Source organism: Asterias amurensis, chromosome 1, assembly GCF_032118995.1.
Source record: "Asterias amurensis chromosome 1, ASM3211899v1".
In the NCBI taxonomy this organism is placed as follows: Eukaryota; Metazoa; Echinodermata; class Asteroidea; order Forcipulatida; family Asteriidae; genus Asterias; species Asterias amurensis.
Genome location: NC_092648.1, coordinates 26728979 through 26745743, shown reverse-complemented (window position 1 = coordinate 26745743; position 16765 = coordinate 26728979). Strand labels below are relative to the sequence as shown.

General features: G+C 37.6%; 1 protein-coding gene across 2 annotated transcripts in view; it reads left to right on the top strand.

Annotated features, from left to right (window-relative positions):
- The window catches only part of LOC139934870 (ryanodine receptor 2-like), a 248027-nt gene that overhangs the window by 19648 nt on the left and 211614 nt on the right, over positions 1-16765 (top strand). For both annotated transcript variants that reach the window (XM_071929299.1, XM_071929290.1), the window contains exons 4-5: positions 1668-1736; positions 8711-8786. In XM_071929299.1, coding sequence (XP_071785400.1) covers positions 1668-1736; positions 8711-8786 — 145 coding nt within the window. The remainder of the gene's footprint in view (positions 1-1667; positions 1737-8710; positions 8787-16765) is intronic.

The following is a 16765-nucleotide window of genomic DNA, read 5'->3' as shown; positions in this document are numbered from 1 at the left end:
TTATTACACTGGATCAGAATTACTCTTACCAAAAGACTTGAATTTGATACATAATATTTCACAAGAAATAGTTTGCAGGTCTGTTTGCTTCGTTCATTTGCCAGGGCACCAAGGCATTTTCTCCTAGATAAAGGGCACCCTATGAGGAAATAGTAAATTCCTACTGAAACATTTCAAGGGCATCGAGGCAAAGACCAGGGTGCATGGAGGAAATTGCCTTCGTTGCCTCTGTGAAGTACATGTATCAACCCTGAGTTAGTGGCCTGACGTTTCAACCTTGGCAGAGTCTTGATTTTAGCCTTTAAGAAAGACTCTGCTAGGGTCAAAACGTCAGGCCGCTGAAAATTAGTTTTTTTTGCATTTATACCATATTTTCTTTTGGGTTGTCAGCAGTTTGCAACAGTTGATTCTATTTTCTCTTTGGTGGGTGTTCATGGGTTGACTTCACCATAGAGTAAGGACAGAGCTTACTCTATGACTTCACAAAGAGTTGGGACTGGTCTAGAAGATTTTGGTTTGTTTGATTTTCAGACCTGTGGTTGCTCATGGGCGATCCCAGATCTATTTGTAGATTGATCTTGTAAGAGCAAAAGGGTGAAACGCCACTCGCTTTAAGGGCACTGGGGTCGATTTTGGGGTCCCAGGAGATGTTAAAAACTTCAGGCTAGTCCTAAGTTAGTACAAGTAACTTGAGATAAGACTAGTCTTAACTCTTTGTGAAATCCACCCTAGGAAAAGTTTTTTCAGGCCAACATATTTCAGGGAATAATGTAAAGTGCATTCAGAATTCAGTATCGATGTCTGGCTCAGGTATTACGTTTCCCACTTGAGGTTTTGTTTGCAAAAGGTCTCAAGTGGTTTCTGTAGTTTTTGTGGAATTTTAACTAGATGATGAGATCATTCTCGATGGCGTAGTTGTCTTTTAATACATGTTAAGTCAAAATATATAGCTTTTATCACTGTTGATAGCAGGTTTTACTAAGAGGCACCTTTTTAAAGAAATCAACATTTTGGCAAATCTTTGTTTTTACACATTTTCAAAGTTAATAACAATTAATGACATCAACATTTTCCACCAGGTTCAAGTGTTCCATGTTATAGTTTCATAATGACACGAATTAGCACAAGGGCAATTTCATAATTTCAAATTTCTTGAGAAATATCATTGTTCAATATCGCAAGGCAACTTTTTTCCCCAGATTCCTATGTTCATTTGCTAATAGAAAGAAGCACAATGAACATACACTCTAATGAGAATGAGAAGGGATGAGATTGTTCAGACTTTTGTCTGAATTCAGACTTTTTATGTCGGCGTCTGAATTCAGACTTTTTATGTTGGCCTGGTGGAGAAAATCAGTCAATATTTGTTTCCACAAATAAATAAATCCTGCTCATTGGTCTACTTCTCGACTGATTTGGATACTGTTTCCAAAAGCTCTTTGGAATCTATAACTCCAGGGGTTACCAAACATACCATCATTTCAACATACCTTTCAATTTGTATCCAAGTTTCAGACTTTTCGTCACCTCTGAATGAGCTTTTTGTGTTGTGTTTCCATTGGAAAATATACAAGAAGGCTCACTGTTTTCCCAAACTAATGATGTCATAGATATATAATAATTTTTAAACAGAAGAATAATAATGTTTTGTAATTTTATCTTTGCAGGGTCAAGCTGGTCATCGCACACTGCTTTATGGTCACGCAATCTTACTACGACACTGCCTTAGTAACATGGTAAGCTAACAAATGCTGGGTTTGAAAACCAGCTAGCCCAATTTCATAAAGCTGTTGAGCACAAAATTATGCTCAGCAAATTGACTGAGCAAGAAATGAGTGGGGCACCGATGGCAACATTATAAACTTTATGGAGTATGGAATGTTGGCTGGTAACCTGTTTTTGCTAAGCAGGATTTTGTGCTTACAGTCTTTATGAAATTGGGCCAAGGCATGAGAAATTTCAGACTTTTATCTGAACTCAGAGTTTTTAAGTCAGCCTGGTGAAGAAAATCAGCTGTAACGTTTTCCAGAAAGGCTGCTATTTGGTATACTTTTCCCGTAGTGAGGAAACTGTTCCTTTAAAAGCTATACTGTAAAAACTGGGGTGTTAAAGGAACACGTTGCCTTGGATCAATTGAGTTGGTCTTTGAAAAGCATTTGTAACCGTTTGTTATGAAATGCCTATGGGTGGGAAGAAGTTGTAAAAGTAGAATACAATGATCCACACAACCATGCCTCGAAATTGTGCAGTTTTCCTTTTACCTCGTCGACTAACACGGTCAGCCATTTATGGGAGTCAACTTTTTGGCTCCCATAAATGGCCGACCATGTTAGTTGTCAAAGTAAAAGGAAAACCATGCAATTTCAAGGCAATGTTGTGTGCACCATTTTATTCTACTTTTAAAACATCTTCTTTCTGACCATATGCATTTTATAACAAACTGTTTCAAATGCTTTTTATAGACCAACTCGTCCGATTGAAGGCAACGTGTTCCTATAAATTTACATATATGTTGTCACATATAGATATTAAAAAGAGAACAAACATCCACACTGTGAAAAATAGTCTGCACCAACAAGTTCAATAAAATTGTGTTATTTTAAAGTCATTATACACTTTCGGTAAACAGTATTGTCTAAGTCCCACACTTTGTGTATAAAATAACAACCCTGTGAAAATTTAGGAAAATCGATCATCAGAGTCGGGAGAAAATAACGGGAAAACCCTTTCTTGTTTCCGCGCATTTCGCTGTGTCATGACATGTGTTTAAAATAAATCCGTAATTCTCGCTAAAAGAATTTATATTGTTTTAATGTTTTCTCAAAAAGTAAAGCATTTCATGGAACAATATTTCAAGAGAATTCTTTCACCTTTTTTTCTTTTTCCTGTAACGAAAGTGTATAATGGCTTTAACACCCTTACGGTTATATTAATGTGATTCTCTCTCAAGTATAGGAACTATGATATTTGAAGAAAATTGCCTGACTGTAGTTCCACTGAGAGTGAGCGCTTGCCTATAATGTTTGTCATGTGCTTGCCGCCCTGACTCTGTTTTATTTAAATATCGAGGGGAAATGTCACATTCAATTTTGTGATGGACTCATTCTTCCAATTGATAGAGTCCTCACACATGTGGGGGAAAATGAAAAGTCTATAACCATGCTTGATATTATTCCTACTGTAATCAAATTTATTTACTCTCATAAAAAATCATCCAAATATTTATTAAACGGTCAGAAAATTCTGTTAATCCTATGAGTGTATAAGTGGGCCCAGCCCTTGTACTCATAACAATTTTCCTACTTTCCCCCAGGGACCAAATGTCTTGACTGCTAAGTGCTATCCTCGTGTTAAAATGACGTAAATAGTCATTGCATAAGATATTCTTTTGCGGCAAAACTTGTCAACATTCAAAACATCCAATTACATTACATCATTCTGAAAAAAATGGGTCTGTACATTTTTGTAGGAGGATGTTTTGGTTCATTCCAGACTTTCTTAAGGCTCTTCAGTGAACACTGCATTGAGTTTGACATTTTTTTAATGAAATATTCCTCCATGGGATGCAAAGACGCATTGGTTGTTAAAAAGCCAATGATGTCATGTTCGAACTTTGCTCTTTAAAAAGAACAGGTAAATCATTGGTAATGTCCTCAAATTATTATTCTGCCAGAGTTATTTTTGAAAGATTCTGCTATGGTTGGAACAGCAAGACGATGTCTCCTTTTCTTCTCCCATTTCTTGCTTTTAGACCACAGGTCTTTTCGGTTGATAAGCAAATTGTTTCCGCAAACTATAGCAGAAAAATGTGCTTTTAAAATCTCAAGCGTACTTAACACAGTTTAGAAAGAAAATAAGGCAGCCAGCTTGCGCATTCACCATGAATTTCAGTTGTTACATCACTCAATTTCATACCGGAAGGTTAGCATGCCCTTTCTTGTGCTTATGGTTAGCAGCGCTGTGTCACTTTTCTTTCGATGATTGATTTAATTTACCAGTATTTTAGACTTCTAAGTTTTACAAAGCCAGGAATTTTTTTAGAGATCACTCTTTCCAACTTAAAAGAAAAAAAAAACACCTAATGAGTAATAAAATTAAATAAAGGCCCCCACCCTCCCCCCTCCCATTCTGGACGATCAGCTGGTGTATTTTTTTTACCTGGCTTAAATGATCCTATTATTTTGTTCCAATGCTGTGAAAAACCTTAGAGAATATACACCGATGTGTGTTAGCACTGTATACTCAGTACTTTCCTGGCATATTACACGGGTGGAACTTCAACCCACGACTGAATATATTGCTAACACACATCTGTGTATTTGGGTAAAACTAAAATGAATATTCTTTATCGCTGATGCAAACTTAACATCTGTTAAACCATAGAGAAAGGACACCGGACAACCGCTATCGGACAAATGCTTTCGGTTCATTGTCTACACAACCCTTGTGGAAAGAGCAGTGTCGTTATATATTGACTTATTAACAAGTCCTTTTGACATTACACATCGCTAGATCCAGCTTCTGATGACCTTTCTATCTCACGTCAGACATTCCAAAGATCTTTATTTATCTTCTTTAGCATCCAAACAAGAGGCTTTGGTTTATTTTACATGGCAATAGATATTATATTATTGGAATATCTGTCTGAGTGCAGAGTTGTTTGTAAAATGGATCAGAGATGTTTTCTCTTTTTGTTTTGATTTAACTTTTACTTTTATAGTTTACACTTGTTGCTTTTTAATTTTTTTTTTTGATGTTACGAAAGTACTAAGTGCTTATTACTTATCAATAAGTGGGTAATATTCAATTTTTGTTCTTTACCTCTACGATAAAATTATCTCATATTATAATATTTTAAGGTTTGCATGGATACTAGAATTTATTATCATGAAGCTTACTATGGTTGCTAAAGAAATTACTCAATTTGTTTTTTTGGTAGTCATTCATCATAACGCTTATAATAACTAGTTCTCATATAGCGCATTTTACATACGTATCAATGCGCTTACACATTAGTGGCCTGGTCATTGGGTCAATAACATTTAATGTTTCTCAGCTCCCTGGGGAGTATACAGCCCGACTTGCCGTGGTGCTCAGAAGGCTTTTTCAAAACACAACATCAACCTCTGCCCTCGCAGGTACCCATTTATACCCCTGGTTGTAGTAAAGCATCTTGCTCAAGGACACAAGTGTCATGACCGGGAATCGAACCCACACTCCAATGCGTTAAATTTAAATTGATGCTCTAAACAGCTTTGCGATGACCCTACCTTTGATATGAATATGTACATGTGTAGAAGAAGGGCAGTGAGATGTACAGTACACATACTCTGTTTCGTAGATTGAGAACCTTTCAAAAGTTATCGTAGCGTTTCCATGGAGATGTCATGGCAGCGCCATTTTAGTCCGCACACTTAATCCCTTTGCATTAATCATATGTCGGGTTTTACACAGCGGAGCAAATTGCAGTTGTCCATATGTACAAACAAGGAACTTTCTAGAATCTATGTCCACGGAGGATTGAGTTACCCCCAGAAAGAGATTTCGGGGAGCGAAGATAAACAAGCGTGCCTGTAAATTTACACCGAAGAGGCGGAACCTCTTCATGCGCGGCCCAAGGGACTCCCATCCACTGCGACTCTAGAGACCGGTTAGTTGTTGTCTTTAAAGGGACACTCATGTTCCTAGGTAAGATGCAAGCGTGATATTCATCCTGCTTTAGTCTGATTTCTGACATGTTGGTCCATCCTTGCCCTCTATAAAATATTCCCACTTTTGTCCCTTTAAACCGTGTATTGTGTCGTTATATGATGGACACTTGATGGATAAATCAACCATGGAACTAACTGTGTCTTGGGTATATTTGCAATGCAAAAATATATAAAATTGTATCATTGTTTGGTAATTGAATCCCCATTCTATCGTCCCTTTGAAGCTATGATGCCATCTCCCTTGTGATGAATAAGTCACATTAACTATCTGGTGAGAGAGCTTTTTCCACTGCTGCCTCCCGCCTATGGAATGGTCTTCATGTCTCCATTTAAAATGCTCAGTCAGTTTAGTCCTTCAAAAAGTGTCTCCAGACTCATCTTTTCTCCAATCTATAGCCATTTGTGCCTTCACTTTGGTCTTTCTTTTATCTATAAGCGCCTTGCATCCTTTGTTAATTTGGCGCTACATAAATCCAGTTACTATCATCATATTATTATCCTGTCTTGTGCTAGTGTCCGAATCTCCAGCCGGAGAACATAATAAAAGACATCAAGAGTTTGCGAGGAACCTGTCATAGATTGTTTGCAGGCACTTTACACAAGGTTTCTATTTATTAAATATATTTAATATCAGTGGTTTGTACTTTAAGTATCTCTACTAGAGTTACGCTCTCACCCCGCATTAAGTAAGCTCTCATAGTCTCCACTCCGACCGATCCAACCAGGCCTACGTGACACAGTTCAACATGCGCATCGTTTTGGCAATCGTCCATGAAATTATCACAACCTTCATTGCGTTGAGTATGCCTCATTCACATCACAGTATAAAACTGCAGCAGAATTGAGATGGCAGACAAATTGAATATTTGTTTAGGGTTGCTGGTAATTAAGTTGCCCTATTTTACTCCGGAAATCTGTGGTTAATATTGACCAGATAGCCACTCCATATTGGAACGATGTGTTCATATGCACTTCCATGATGGACTACATCCATAGCGAGATGTATGTATATTTGCTTGACGAACAAAAACTTGGTTTTCTTAATCCGCTGTAAACCTTTTTCTCCGGGGCCCCAGTTTTATAAAGGCTTTTAAGCAGGAAATAGTAGGTAAAAATTATCTGCTGAGCAAAAGTAGACAGGACACCAGTCACAGAATGTACACATGAGCTTTTTTGGCTGGTAACCTTACTCTGGTTGTGCTTAGATAATGTTCGTGCCTAAGCAGTTCTATGAAATTGGGCCCTGATTTATGTGACCTATTTTGCTTCACATATGCAGGGTATTACGCTGGGTGGAAATTAAGACGTGTCTTTAGAAAAATGTCACGACAGGGAACTCTGGCATTTCTCATGGATCATTAGAAGCCATTGTTTCTAAAGCATCACATGCTCAATCAGGTCTTAACAAGCTACTTCCAAATTAAGTCACGTCTGCTGCAGTGAGACGTGTACCACTCTATTTCCCGCTGTCACGAGAGTATTTGAACGCCTGTTGGCCATGCTGCCTTCCACAACAGCAATTACACGGTGTTGATCATGGCGTTCATGCATTAATGCACAAAGCAGACCTGGATGTAAGAAGCTCTTGTAAGTAACGCGTGTAGTTTGACGGCGGCGATACAGATGAGAATGTCTGGAGCTTATATTAGTTTACGTGTAATTTCACCGCTGGATGAAAGCTCCTAAATAGCTAATGAAATGGCCGATAGCATCTGACAGGCTGAAAGACTTTCCATTAATAGAGTCGACTTTAGGTGAAGTCTTTACGTGAAGACTGTCAGTTGAGAGGGATACAACTGAAGATGTTACACACTATTGAAGATAGTCTTTTTTTAAACATGAAAAAAAAAGTCTTTTTTTAAACATGGGAAAAAAAAAGAAAAAAACAAAACAAAACAAAAAACGGACAGTGGATGTGAGGATAACTTGTTTTCTTTCCTCCTTTGTTTTTATTAAGTGCATTTAGTATTGATTAAAGGCTCATGAATTGGAGGGGTAGGGGGTTGCTAACTATTGCAGGCAGTTGTATACTAATCTCAGAAATAATATTTAGAAAACCACACAAAATTTAAGGAATCCAGAAAAAAATCTTTTTCTTAAAATAAAAGAGAAATGTTTGTAACAAGATGACCTTACAAAGAATACCTTATAAAACTGTCTGTGTATGTGGTAGGTGCATGGAACAAAAGTACTACATTTTGTAGCTCATGTGAGTATTTAAGCATGAGTAGCTTATGGAAAACTAAGTGCTTCTTCGTCCCATATCCAACGAGGCCAAATGCTGAGTTGGATATGGAACCATGGAGGAATAAATTAATTTATTCCTCCATGATGGAACGCAGATGCGTTCTATTCTTCCGTATTCCACAAGTGCACATGTGATAACAAATTTATCTTGAAGCAAATTCTAGAGGCAGAGCTTAGAACAGCGTGTTATAGAACAGGGTTTGAAAATCGACCATGCAATGTAGGTCTATATCACACTCTTGTAATTGACCAATCAGAATCAAGGACTCAAGTTTTTTGTGAGGATTAGTAATCTTAGACTTCTTCCCCCGTTTTATTTGGGACTTTGCTGTTTAGTTCACTCCTTGTATTAATCTAGAGGTAGGTCTTTTGTGTTGAAGAAAGAGAATTATTTGAGAATTTTCCAGAGTGTATTATTTGCTTAACTCTACCCTCTTAAAATTCAAATTAGACTGAGAGTATATTGGCTTGAGATCTGTGGCTATTTTGTATTCAGCACAATGTAAAGTTTTAGGAATTACTCAGGCTTAAAACTTTTCAGCTGATTTTCTGTGATAAAAGTGCTATAACAAAACTGAGAAAAACTGAGCAGTTGCACACTGTTACTGCATGGAAATAACCAAGGAAATAACCAAAATAAGAGTACGTTGTTAGTTTTTAGAAAGCATTGTAGTATGTGGATGTCTTGCATCCCTCAAATTATAACCTTGTCATGTGTTTCTAACCTTTGACCTTTGTCCTTTGTGTTACAGTACCTTGCATGTCTTTCGACAGTCTCCTCTTCAGATAAGCTAGCCTTTGATGTTGGTCTTCAGGAATCCTTACAAGGTAAGTTTATTCTTTGCTCTAGCTAATGCTGTCATTCGTTTTCTTACTTAACCTCAATGTTAATGAGGAATATTTGAATTTTCTCTCATCCAAAGTTTGATTTGATTTATTATTATTTTTTCATTTATTATTTTCACACGTCAGAATGCAAAATATAGGAACGATAAAAAACCCATACACATTTGTATAGGAAACAAAACAAAAAAGTTGCACCGCTGATGGATTTAAAAACAAATTAGGCTAAACTACTATCAAGTTAAACTCCAGAGCCCAATTTCATAGAGCTGCTAAGCACAAAAATTTGCTTAGCATGAAATATCCTCCTTGATAAAAACAGGATTATCAACAAAATTTCTATTTGTTGCATATTTCTTGTTACTGGTATTCAGCTGTTGTTTGCTTGTCCTGAAAATCATGTGGAAATTTGGTTGGAAATCTTGTTTTTATCAAGGAAGAAATTTCATGCTAAGCAAATTTTTGTGCTTAGCAGCTCTATGAAATTGGGCCCTGATGCCACAATTTAGAAAACAGACAATATGAAATAATTATTTCACTTCGATGGTGATTGGGCACCATACCAAAGGGTACCATACCAAATCATTGTGTTTGTTACTTTGCCCAGTTGCGCATCCATGCAGGACCGAGAGAAAAAAGTGGTTCTTAGGGAAAACCTGAGGGAGTGTACTGCTGTGCCTCATAGAGCAGTTGGTAGAGCATCTGCCCGGAGTGTCAGGGGTCTTGGGTTCAAATCCCAGTGAGGACCATTTTATTTGTCCCTCATCCAATGTTTGCTTACCTCAATGTGTAATGAGCCCAGTGTTTTCCGGAGTCTTGTGGATTGGGGTTCTTCTCTTGTGGGATTCGAACCCACCACCTGAGTGTACAGAGCTTATCACATATCAGTGTAGTTTAAGAGTGAAAATATAGTATTCTTTATCCCAATACATAGTTATGACATCCATGTATAGAGATGCTGAAATTCATTCATTTTGTGGTGCAGTAATTTTTTCAAGTTTGAGCTACAACAAGGTTTATTTTTATCCCCCAAAAAATCAAGCCCTGACTGTAGAGATCTTGGGGCTTGTTTAAAACAAAATAAAAACAAAAACAACAGTTAATGCATGTCAAACTGTGTCAAGACATTTTCTGTCTTGATTCTGGGCTTGTAAGTACAACTATGGTCCAGTAAACATGCTGAGCAATAAGCCCTGCAGTCTTGTAGAGTTTCCCCCAAAATTTAAACCCTGGATTGAAAACACAGATGTCCCCCCCCCCCCCAATTTATACTGAGATTTATTCAGTCGGATTCCCACCGAGGTTGGCTGTTCCCGTCCCTGATTCCCCATCCGTAATTCATGATGTGGCTCGTGGCTATTGTTACCAGCTAACAGTGCAAGTACCGGGGAAGCGGACATGCCTCGTGTTTCACCCTCCGCACTCTATCTCTCTCTTTTCTTTCTAATTGACTCTCACTCTCTCACTTCGTACAATCAGTCTTTGGCATGGATTGCATCGGAATGGGTAATAAGTGTCAATGAGTGAACCAGGGGCGAGACTGTATGTTTGAAGGTGACGGTCAAGCGTCTTGGGCTCCGGGATTGTGTACACTTGTATCTCATGTGTCTTCAGTGACATTCACTAGATGAGAGAGAATCATCAGCCAAAAGGTTTTTAGTGGATAAGGGGTGTTTAATAAGACGCTAACGCTCATCAGAAAGGAGGAAGCGTTCGCATCTGCCGATTGGTTAACAATAAGTTTGCTTGTGATTTCTGAGGCTTAAATGAACTGACTTAAATACTACAAGAAAAAGAAGCAGTAGCAGATGGATCACCTAAAGGGGATGTGACTTTTTGTTTCAAACATCAAGTAATGACTTGAGATTTCATAATTTTGACTAGGTTTTGTGTGGGTATTTATCCATCAGGCCTTTCATTGGCAGATACTTGTAGATTTGTCGATAGTCCGTTTGGCCATAGTATACCCCCAGCATAATCCTTGACTGGTTCAGGATTCCTGTAATGAATGGTTTGATTAGAAATATAAAAGACCCGTCTGTTTGATTTTCAAACCTGTAGTTGCTCCTGGGTGATCCCAGATCTTTTGTTGTGGGTTGATCTTGTAAGAGCAAAAGGGTTAAACCTCACTCGCTTTAAAGGCACTTGACACCTTTGGTAATTGTCAAAGACCAGTATTCTCACTTGGTGTATCAAAACATGTGCATAAAATAACAAATCTGGGAAAATTTAAATTAAATTGGTCCTTGAACTTGCAAGAGAATAATGAAAAAGAAAAAAAATACACTTCATGCTTTCAGATGCCTCAAAAGGCTTCCTACAAATTTTTTTAATAATCTTTCTCAAAAAACTATGTTACTTCATAGGGAGCCGTTTCTCACAATGAATACTATTAACAGCTCTCCATTGCTCATATTTATGCTATATAATTATTTTGAGTAATTACCAAGATTGTCCGGTGCCTTTAAATGTAGTTGCGCTGTAGCTACAAGGCATCAGGATGATGGGGGAATTTGAGGCATCACCCCCCCCCCACCCCTTGACTGTAATTGAATCTATAGTCTATGGAGATTGAGTTTATAACTCGCCAATCACTGGAGAACTGGATAGCAGGCTGTGCAAGCATCACTGGGGTGTTTGTTGAATGTGGGGCAGACGATGGCAAAGACTGTAGGGCTTCTTGGATTAATGTGACGGGTCCATACAAAGACAAAGTGTACTGGTTTTCTTAATTGCTGATTCTTTTATGGAACTGATTTTAAGAGATGTTAGATTTGCATCAGGGATATTGATAATTTAATTTTGTTTTACCCCTTCGTTGCAAAGAAACTGCCCATATTGTAGGGCAGGTTGTATGCGCGTCTGAACGCGTTCATCAATGGATCATGCTTTGATTGCTATCGCACACTGCAATTGTGAACCTCTTATTGTCCCTCTTTTTTGTTAACTTTTTCGCCCTGGAATTGACTTTGTAAATAATTTCAGCTACATTGATGTAAATAGTTCACTACTGATGATACCATGAACTGACACAATGTGTACAGAGCTCATTAAAAAAGTGTTTCAGCTTTTTACTCTGTTTTCAAGGCCTACAATTTGATGAAGTTTTAACGAGGCATCGAGATATGATCAGGATTGTAAATCCCCAGAAGTTTAAAGGCACTATTGGACACTATTGGTAATTACTCAAAATAATTATCAGCATAAAACCTCACTTGGTAACGAGTAATGGGGAGAGGTAGATAGTATAAAACATTGTGAGAAACGGCTCCGCCTGAAGTGAAGTACTTTTTGAGAAAGAAGTAGTTTTCCATGAATTTGATTTCGAGACCTCAAGTTTAGAATTTGAGGTCTCAAAATCAAGTATCTGAAGCACACAAATTCGTGTGACAAGGGTGTTTTTTTCTTTCATAGTTACCTCGCAACTCCGACGACCAATCGAGCTCAAATTTATAAGAGTTACCATGAAATGTATGCTTCAGACTGAGTATGAGAATTTCCTATGCTACATTTGTTTTAATGTTCACATTAAAGTAATCGCCGCATACATGTGTAAAGTTAGTAGTAGCAGTCTATACCGGCTTATTTTGAAATTCCTGCATCATAAAATGTTGTGTGAAATTGGTGCCATAAATTGTCATTACTTTTGAAATTATTTCCAAGTAGAATAATCAGTGTACAATGTTGGCCACTGCAAGGTTTTAGCAATGATAATTTAAAAACTGGTCGTTTAAATTGTTCACTTACAATACAATTATACAGGGTTTGCCCTTAAACTGTTCAGTGACTGGCCAGCAGGACCAGTTAACTTGTCCTTTCTCAGTGGTCCGTCAGCTTTTTTTTATGCTAGTCCCTACAAAATTTCAAATGTTTCATGAGATGCTCTCTCTCAAACTGAACTAGCCAGCAGGATTACTTTGAGTGAATTTTGCATGGTCCTCTGGTGTTTTAAATGCTTTTGGCCGGGGACCCCTGTTGAGGAAAACATTGCAATACATTTACATGTAAATGACAGATAAAACATGGTGTCCACATTAAAAACAGGGTGTTCAAAAGACACCCTGGCACCCCTCTGGCTAACACTATGCTGGCCAGAAATATTTAGTCTTGTCTTCTAACAGTACAGTGTTTTTTTTTGTCGGGAACTCCTGACGTAGCGACAGTTACTGCTAGCAAAACAGTTGCTGGCAGTGTTAACAGCACTATGTAATCCACTTTATACATAAACTGACAAACCTGTAGAAGTTTGAGATTGATCGACCATCAGGGTCACGAGAGAATAGTAGAAAAAAAAACAAGAAAAAAAAAAACGATTGCAAATTTTGCATTTTATCGATGCCAAAACATCAATGAATAAAACGCTCACTGAGCGATAAACTCCGAATGCGATATTAAATTATTTATTTCTCATCAAATAAGAAATTTCAGACGGAAATATTTCAATGGATGTGTTCTACTATCATCAGTGTAGACGTGTAAGTTTTATGTAAATCTGTGATCTTCACGATTTTTGTTTCTTACCAATGTAAATGTAACTGTAAATGATGACTATATAAACCTACAGTACCTGCATTCTTTACCCTGATACTGTTTGCAATTTTAATTAAGTGCGGATTCACTAGTACATAATGCAAACAGTAACTCATCTATTTATCACATGCATAGACTTTATACACCTGTAGAACACATATTATTATGATCCAAGATTGCACACTGAACTGAACCTCTTGCAGGCTAAAAAAGGTGGTTCATTAACACAACTTGTAAAGTCAACGCTGCATCAAAGTGTCTCGGTGGGGTGTGTGGGTTCATGTGCTGCTCATGTGTGATCAACCCTCTTGTAACATGTATTATGATGGCTAAATGGTCCCAATTTGTGACCTTATTGAAGTCTATAGTAAAGCAGCACCCTCTTGTTGTATTGTGATGGCCGAAATAGTCCAATTCATGAACATATTTAAAGGGTTTGGGTACTCTTTGTCTGGCACAACACACAAACGTCTACAGACATGACAGGTTAACATTGAACTTACACGGTTTTAAAGATAATTAAAGTAGACAGCTTCCCTTAAAATATTACTTGCTGAGGTGCTGTAGTTTTGGAGAAACTTATTTTAGCTTCAAGCTAAAAGAGTTGCGTAAAAATGCTGAACAAGCTGCTTGTTCAACAGTTTTTGGGACTCTCCTTAAAAGAATGCGCTGTGATTTTCACTTACTTTTTCTCTCTCAAAAACTTAACAGCTAATGAAGCTGAAACTTCTGCTGGTAAATTATATTACTAACAATACATGTACAGTACATCTTCATTCACGGTGAGTGGGGATTCATTTCATGGCCAAATTCTTGATCTACAAAAAGTATCAAAACCCTTTAATCATGGTACAGCAGGAGCCTCTTGTCTTCAAACCCAATTGCGACATGGTGGCTATTGGATATGGACCTCGACACTCAACAGTTGATTCGTTCTAGAATGAATATATCAAAAAATTGTGTTCTTAAGTGTATATTTTGAAACCTAAAAAGAAGACTGATATTTTTGGTTGCTATTCGCACCACAATATTTACAGAAATGGTACATCATAAGAATAGAAAAACAGACAAACAGGGCCCAGTTTCATGGCTCTGCTTACCCCAGAATTCTGTGCTTAAGGTTGCCCTGTAAAGAACTACGCGCCATAAACACAGAATTCCACACTACACATGCATGGGAATATGAAACCCAGTCTTAATTTATCAAAAAGAAGAGACAAATTTCTGTATACATTATGCTCGTTAGTAAAGGAGTTGTCCATCTCGCAATACAAAAAGCGTCCCTTGAAGGAGAAGAAATTTATCAGTGGCAGTCTCGCACCCTAATCCCCTATCAGAACCGTTCCTCAGAGACCCATCGGACAATACGTCTTACAGCAAGAACAAGAGTCCCTGTGTGTTCATGAGGAGCAATTGTGTTCCTAGAAGCATCTTGCAGCTCTCTCCTGATGATGCTGCAAGTATTGCTCCAGCGATGGATGGCTTCGGAAATTGAAATCAGCCTAAGGAGGTTTTCATGGAAATAAAGACTGACAAGAATGAGTTATCTGATAGGATACAGATATATCCTTGTCATAGGACAAGACCCTGTCGTTTATTGACACCATTTTGCGATAGTTTTTAGCACCTTTTGTTTCTTTCTTTTTCTTAAAAGGTCAAACTATTTTGATTTTTATTATTACAAGTTAAAGCGTTCTGAACCACAAGTGCAATTAAACATTTAAAGGGCAGGTATACGTTTGGAATTCACTCTCAAAATTAATGGCATTCAAAACTTTTGAGGGAACACAGCCAGCTTTCGATAGTGTAAAGTATTTTGAGAAAATTTCACTTCCAAGTAACGAGGCTATGCTAAAAGATAAGTTTGCCTACAGTATGTGAAGAAACTAATCTTACTGGCAAGGCAACCATGGAAGAAATACCAACAAATGACACAAAAGAACAAACCACAAACTATTTTTGAAAATTTACCCAGTCAGTTTCCCTTGTGGTTTAATACTTGACAAGTTAGTAATAAAATGCTTTTCAAATTATGGATACTCTAACTAGTCTGCAAACTAGAATTTAAACTAATTTATAAAATATAAAAAAATCTAAATTTGTCTCCATTGATCCCTCTGTAAAAACTCTTTAAAAAAAGAAATAAAACAAGAACGGAAAATAACCCTCTCAAAACAAAAAAAGGAAGATGAAAAGGATGCCTATAATGTTGATGAGCGTGCGGAAACACAAATTATCTCATCCAGGTGACTGTATTGTGTTTCTATTGTGGAGAAGCACCGGTCTATATCTCCCAGGCCATGGCAATGATGAAATCTATGCGGGCTATCAAGTTGACACGTGTTGCCAGACTACGGATAGATACATTTCACTGCCTTGGTGCGCTCTCCCTGCATGGCCCTCGGGGGACGTGGTGTGCATGTTAGCGTCGTCAAGGTTTGCTCTGTTCATACTTCTTCCCTCGCACCCCTCTACTGACCGCAAAATAAGGAAAAATAGCAGAAAGGCAAGATCAAAGATAAGAGCGATTTAGAGAGTTTGAGATACTAATATGGATTTTCCCCACTCCTCTTCAATATTGAGTCAAACAGTTTTAAAAAGAACAGTTTTTGAGTGAGTGAATGTATTGATTTTTGAGGGGTGGTTTCAGTGGCTATCTATTCAGGGTATTTTGTCTGTCAATGGCTCAGGCCCTGGAGAATTTGTTTGGCCTTCTTTTATCTTAAAAAAACATCTGGTGTTCGTAGTTACCATGGTTACTCGGCAAGTTGATGGATAATAAATGGATTTTTCATCACATCAGTTGGCCTACAAGGAAAATAAATAAATAAATAAATACTTTTGTTTTTTTGTTTAGAACAATAGTAAATAATAAAAACGCTCATTTCAGGGTCAAGTAAGACTTTTTTGAAATTGAACCAAATAGTTTGCAGACTGCAATGGATCGTGGATTTATAATTCGGGCGCTGATCAGGAATTTATAAAATATTTGGTGAGGCACAATGTTGTGAATTTAGGTCTGTCGGTCTGTACCACAAGCCTGGAGTTACATGGAGGCCACTCAGGCCATGAAATATGTTGCCGCTGGTCTTGGCCGTGGCCTTTGTGCACGTTCAAAATTCCCCAACTGAAAGATTGTCCATTGGAAGTGCCCTTTGCAAAATGAACACAGCCATTGCCCTCTCTCAAAGCCTATTTATCTTTACGTAGACCCTATTTTTTTTGTCTTGAACTGAGTTATTTCATACTTTCATCTGCATGTACAATGTAAGATGAGATTTTGTCGAAATGCAAAATTTATCTTTCATTGCTTGTAAGACAATCCCATGTGCATTATGTCACTTCGCAAACACATCTCCATTTGGGAAAATGGAATGAATTCAGATTTGGGAAAATGTATCTTTCTTTAGACTGCAGCAGTCGCCAACGGACCC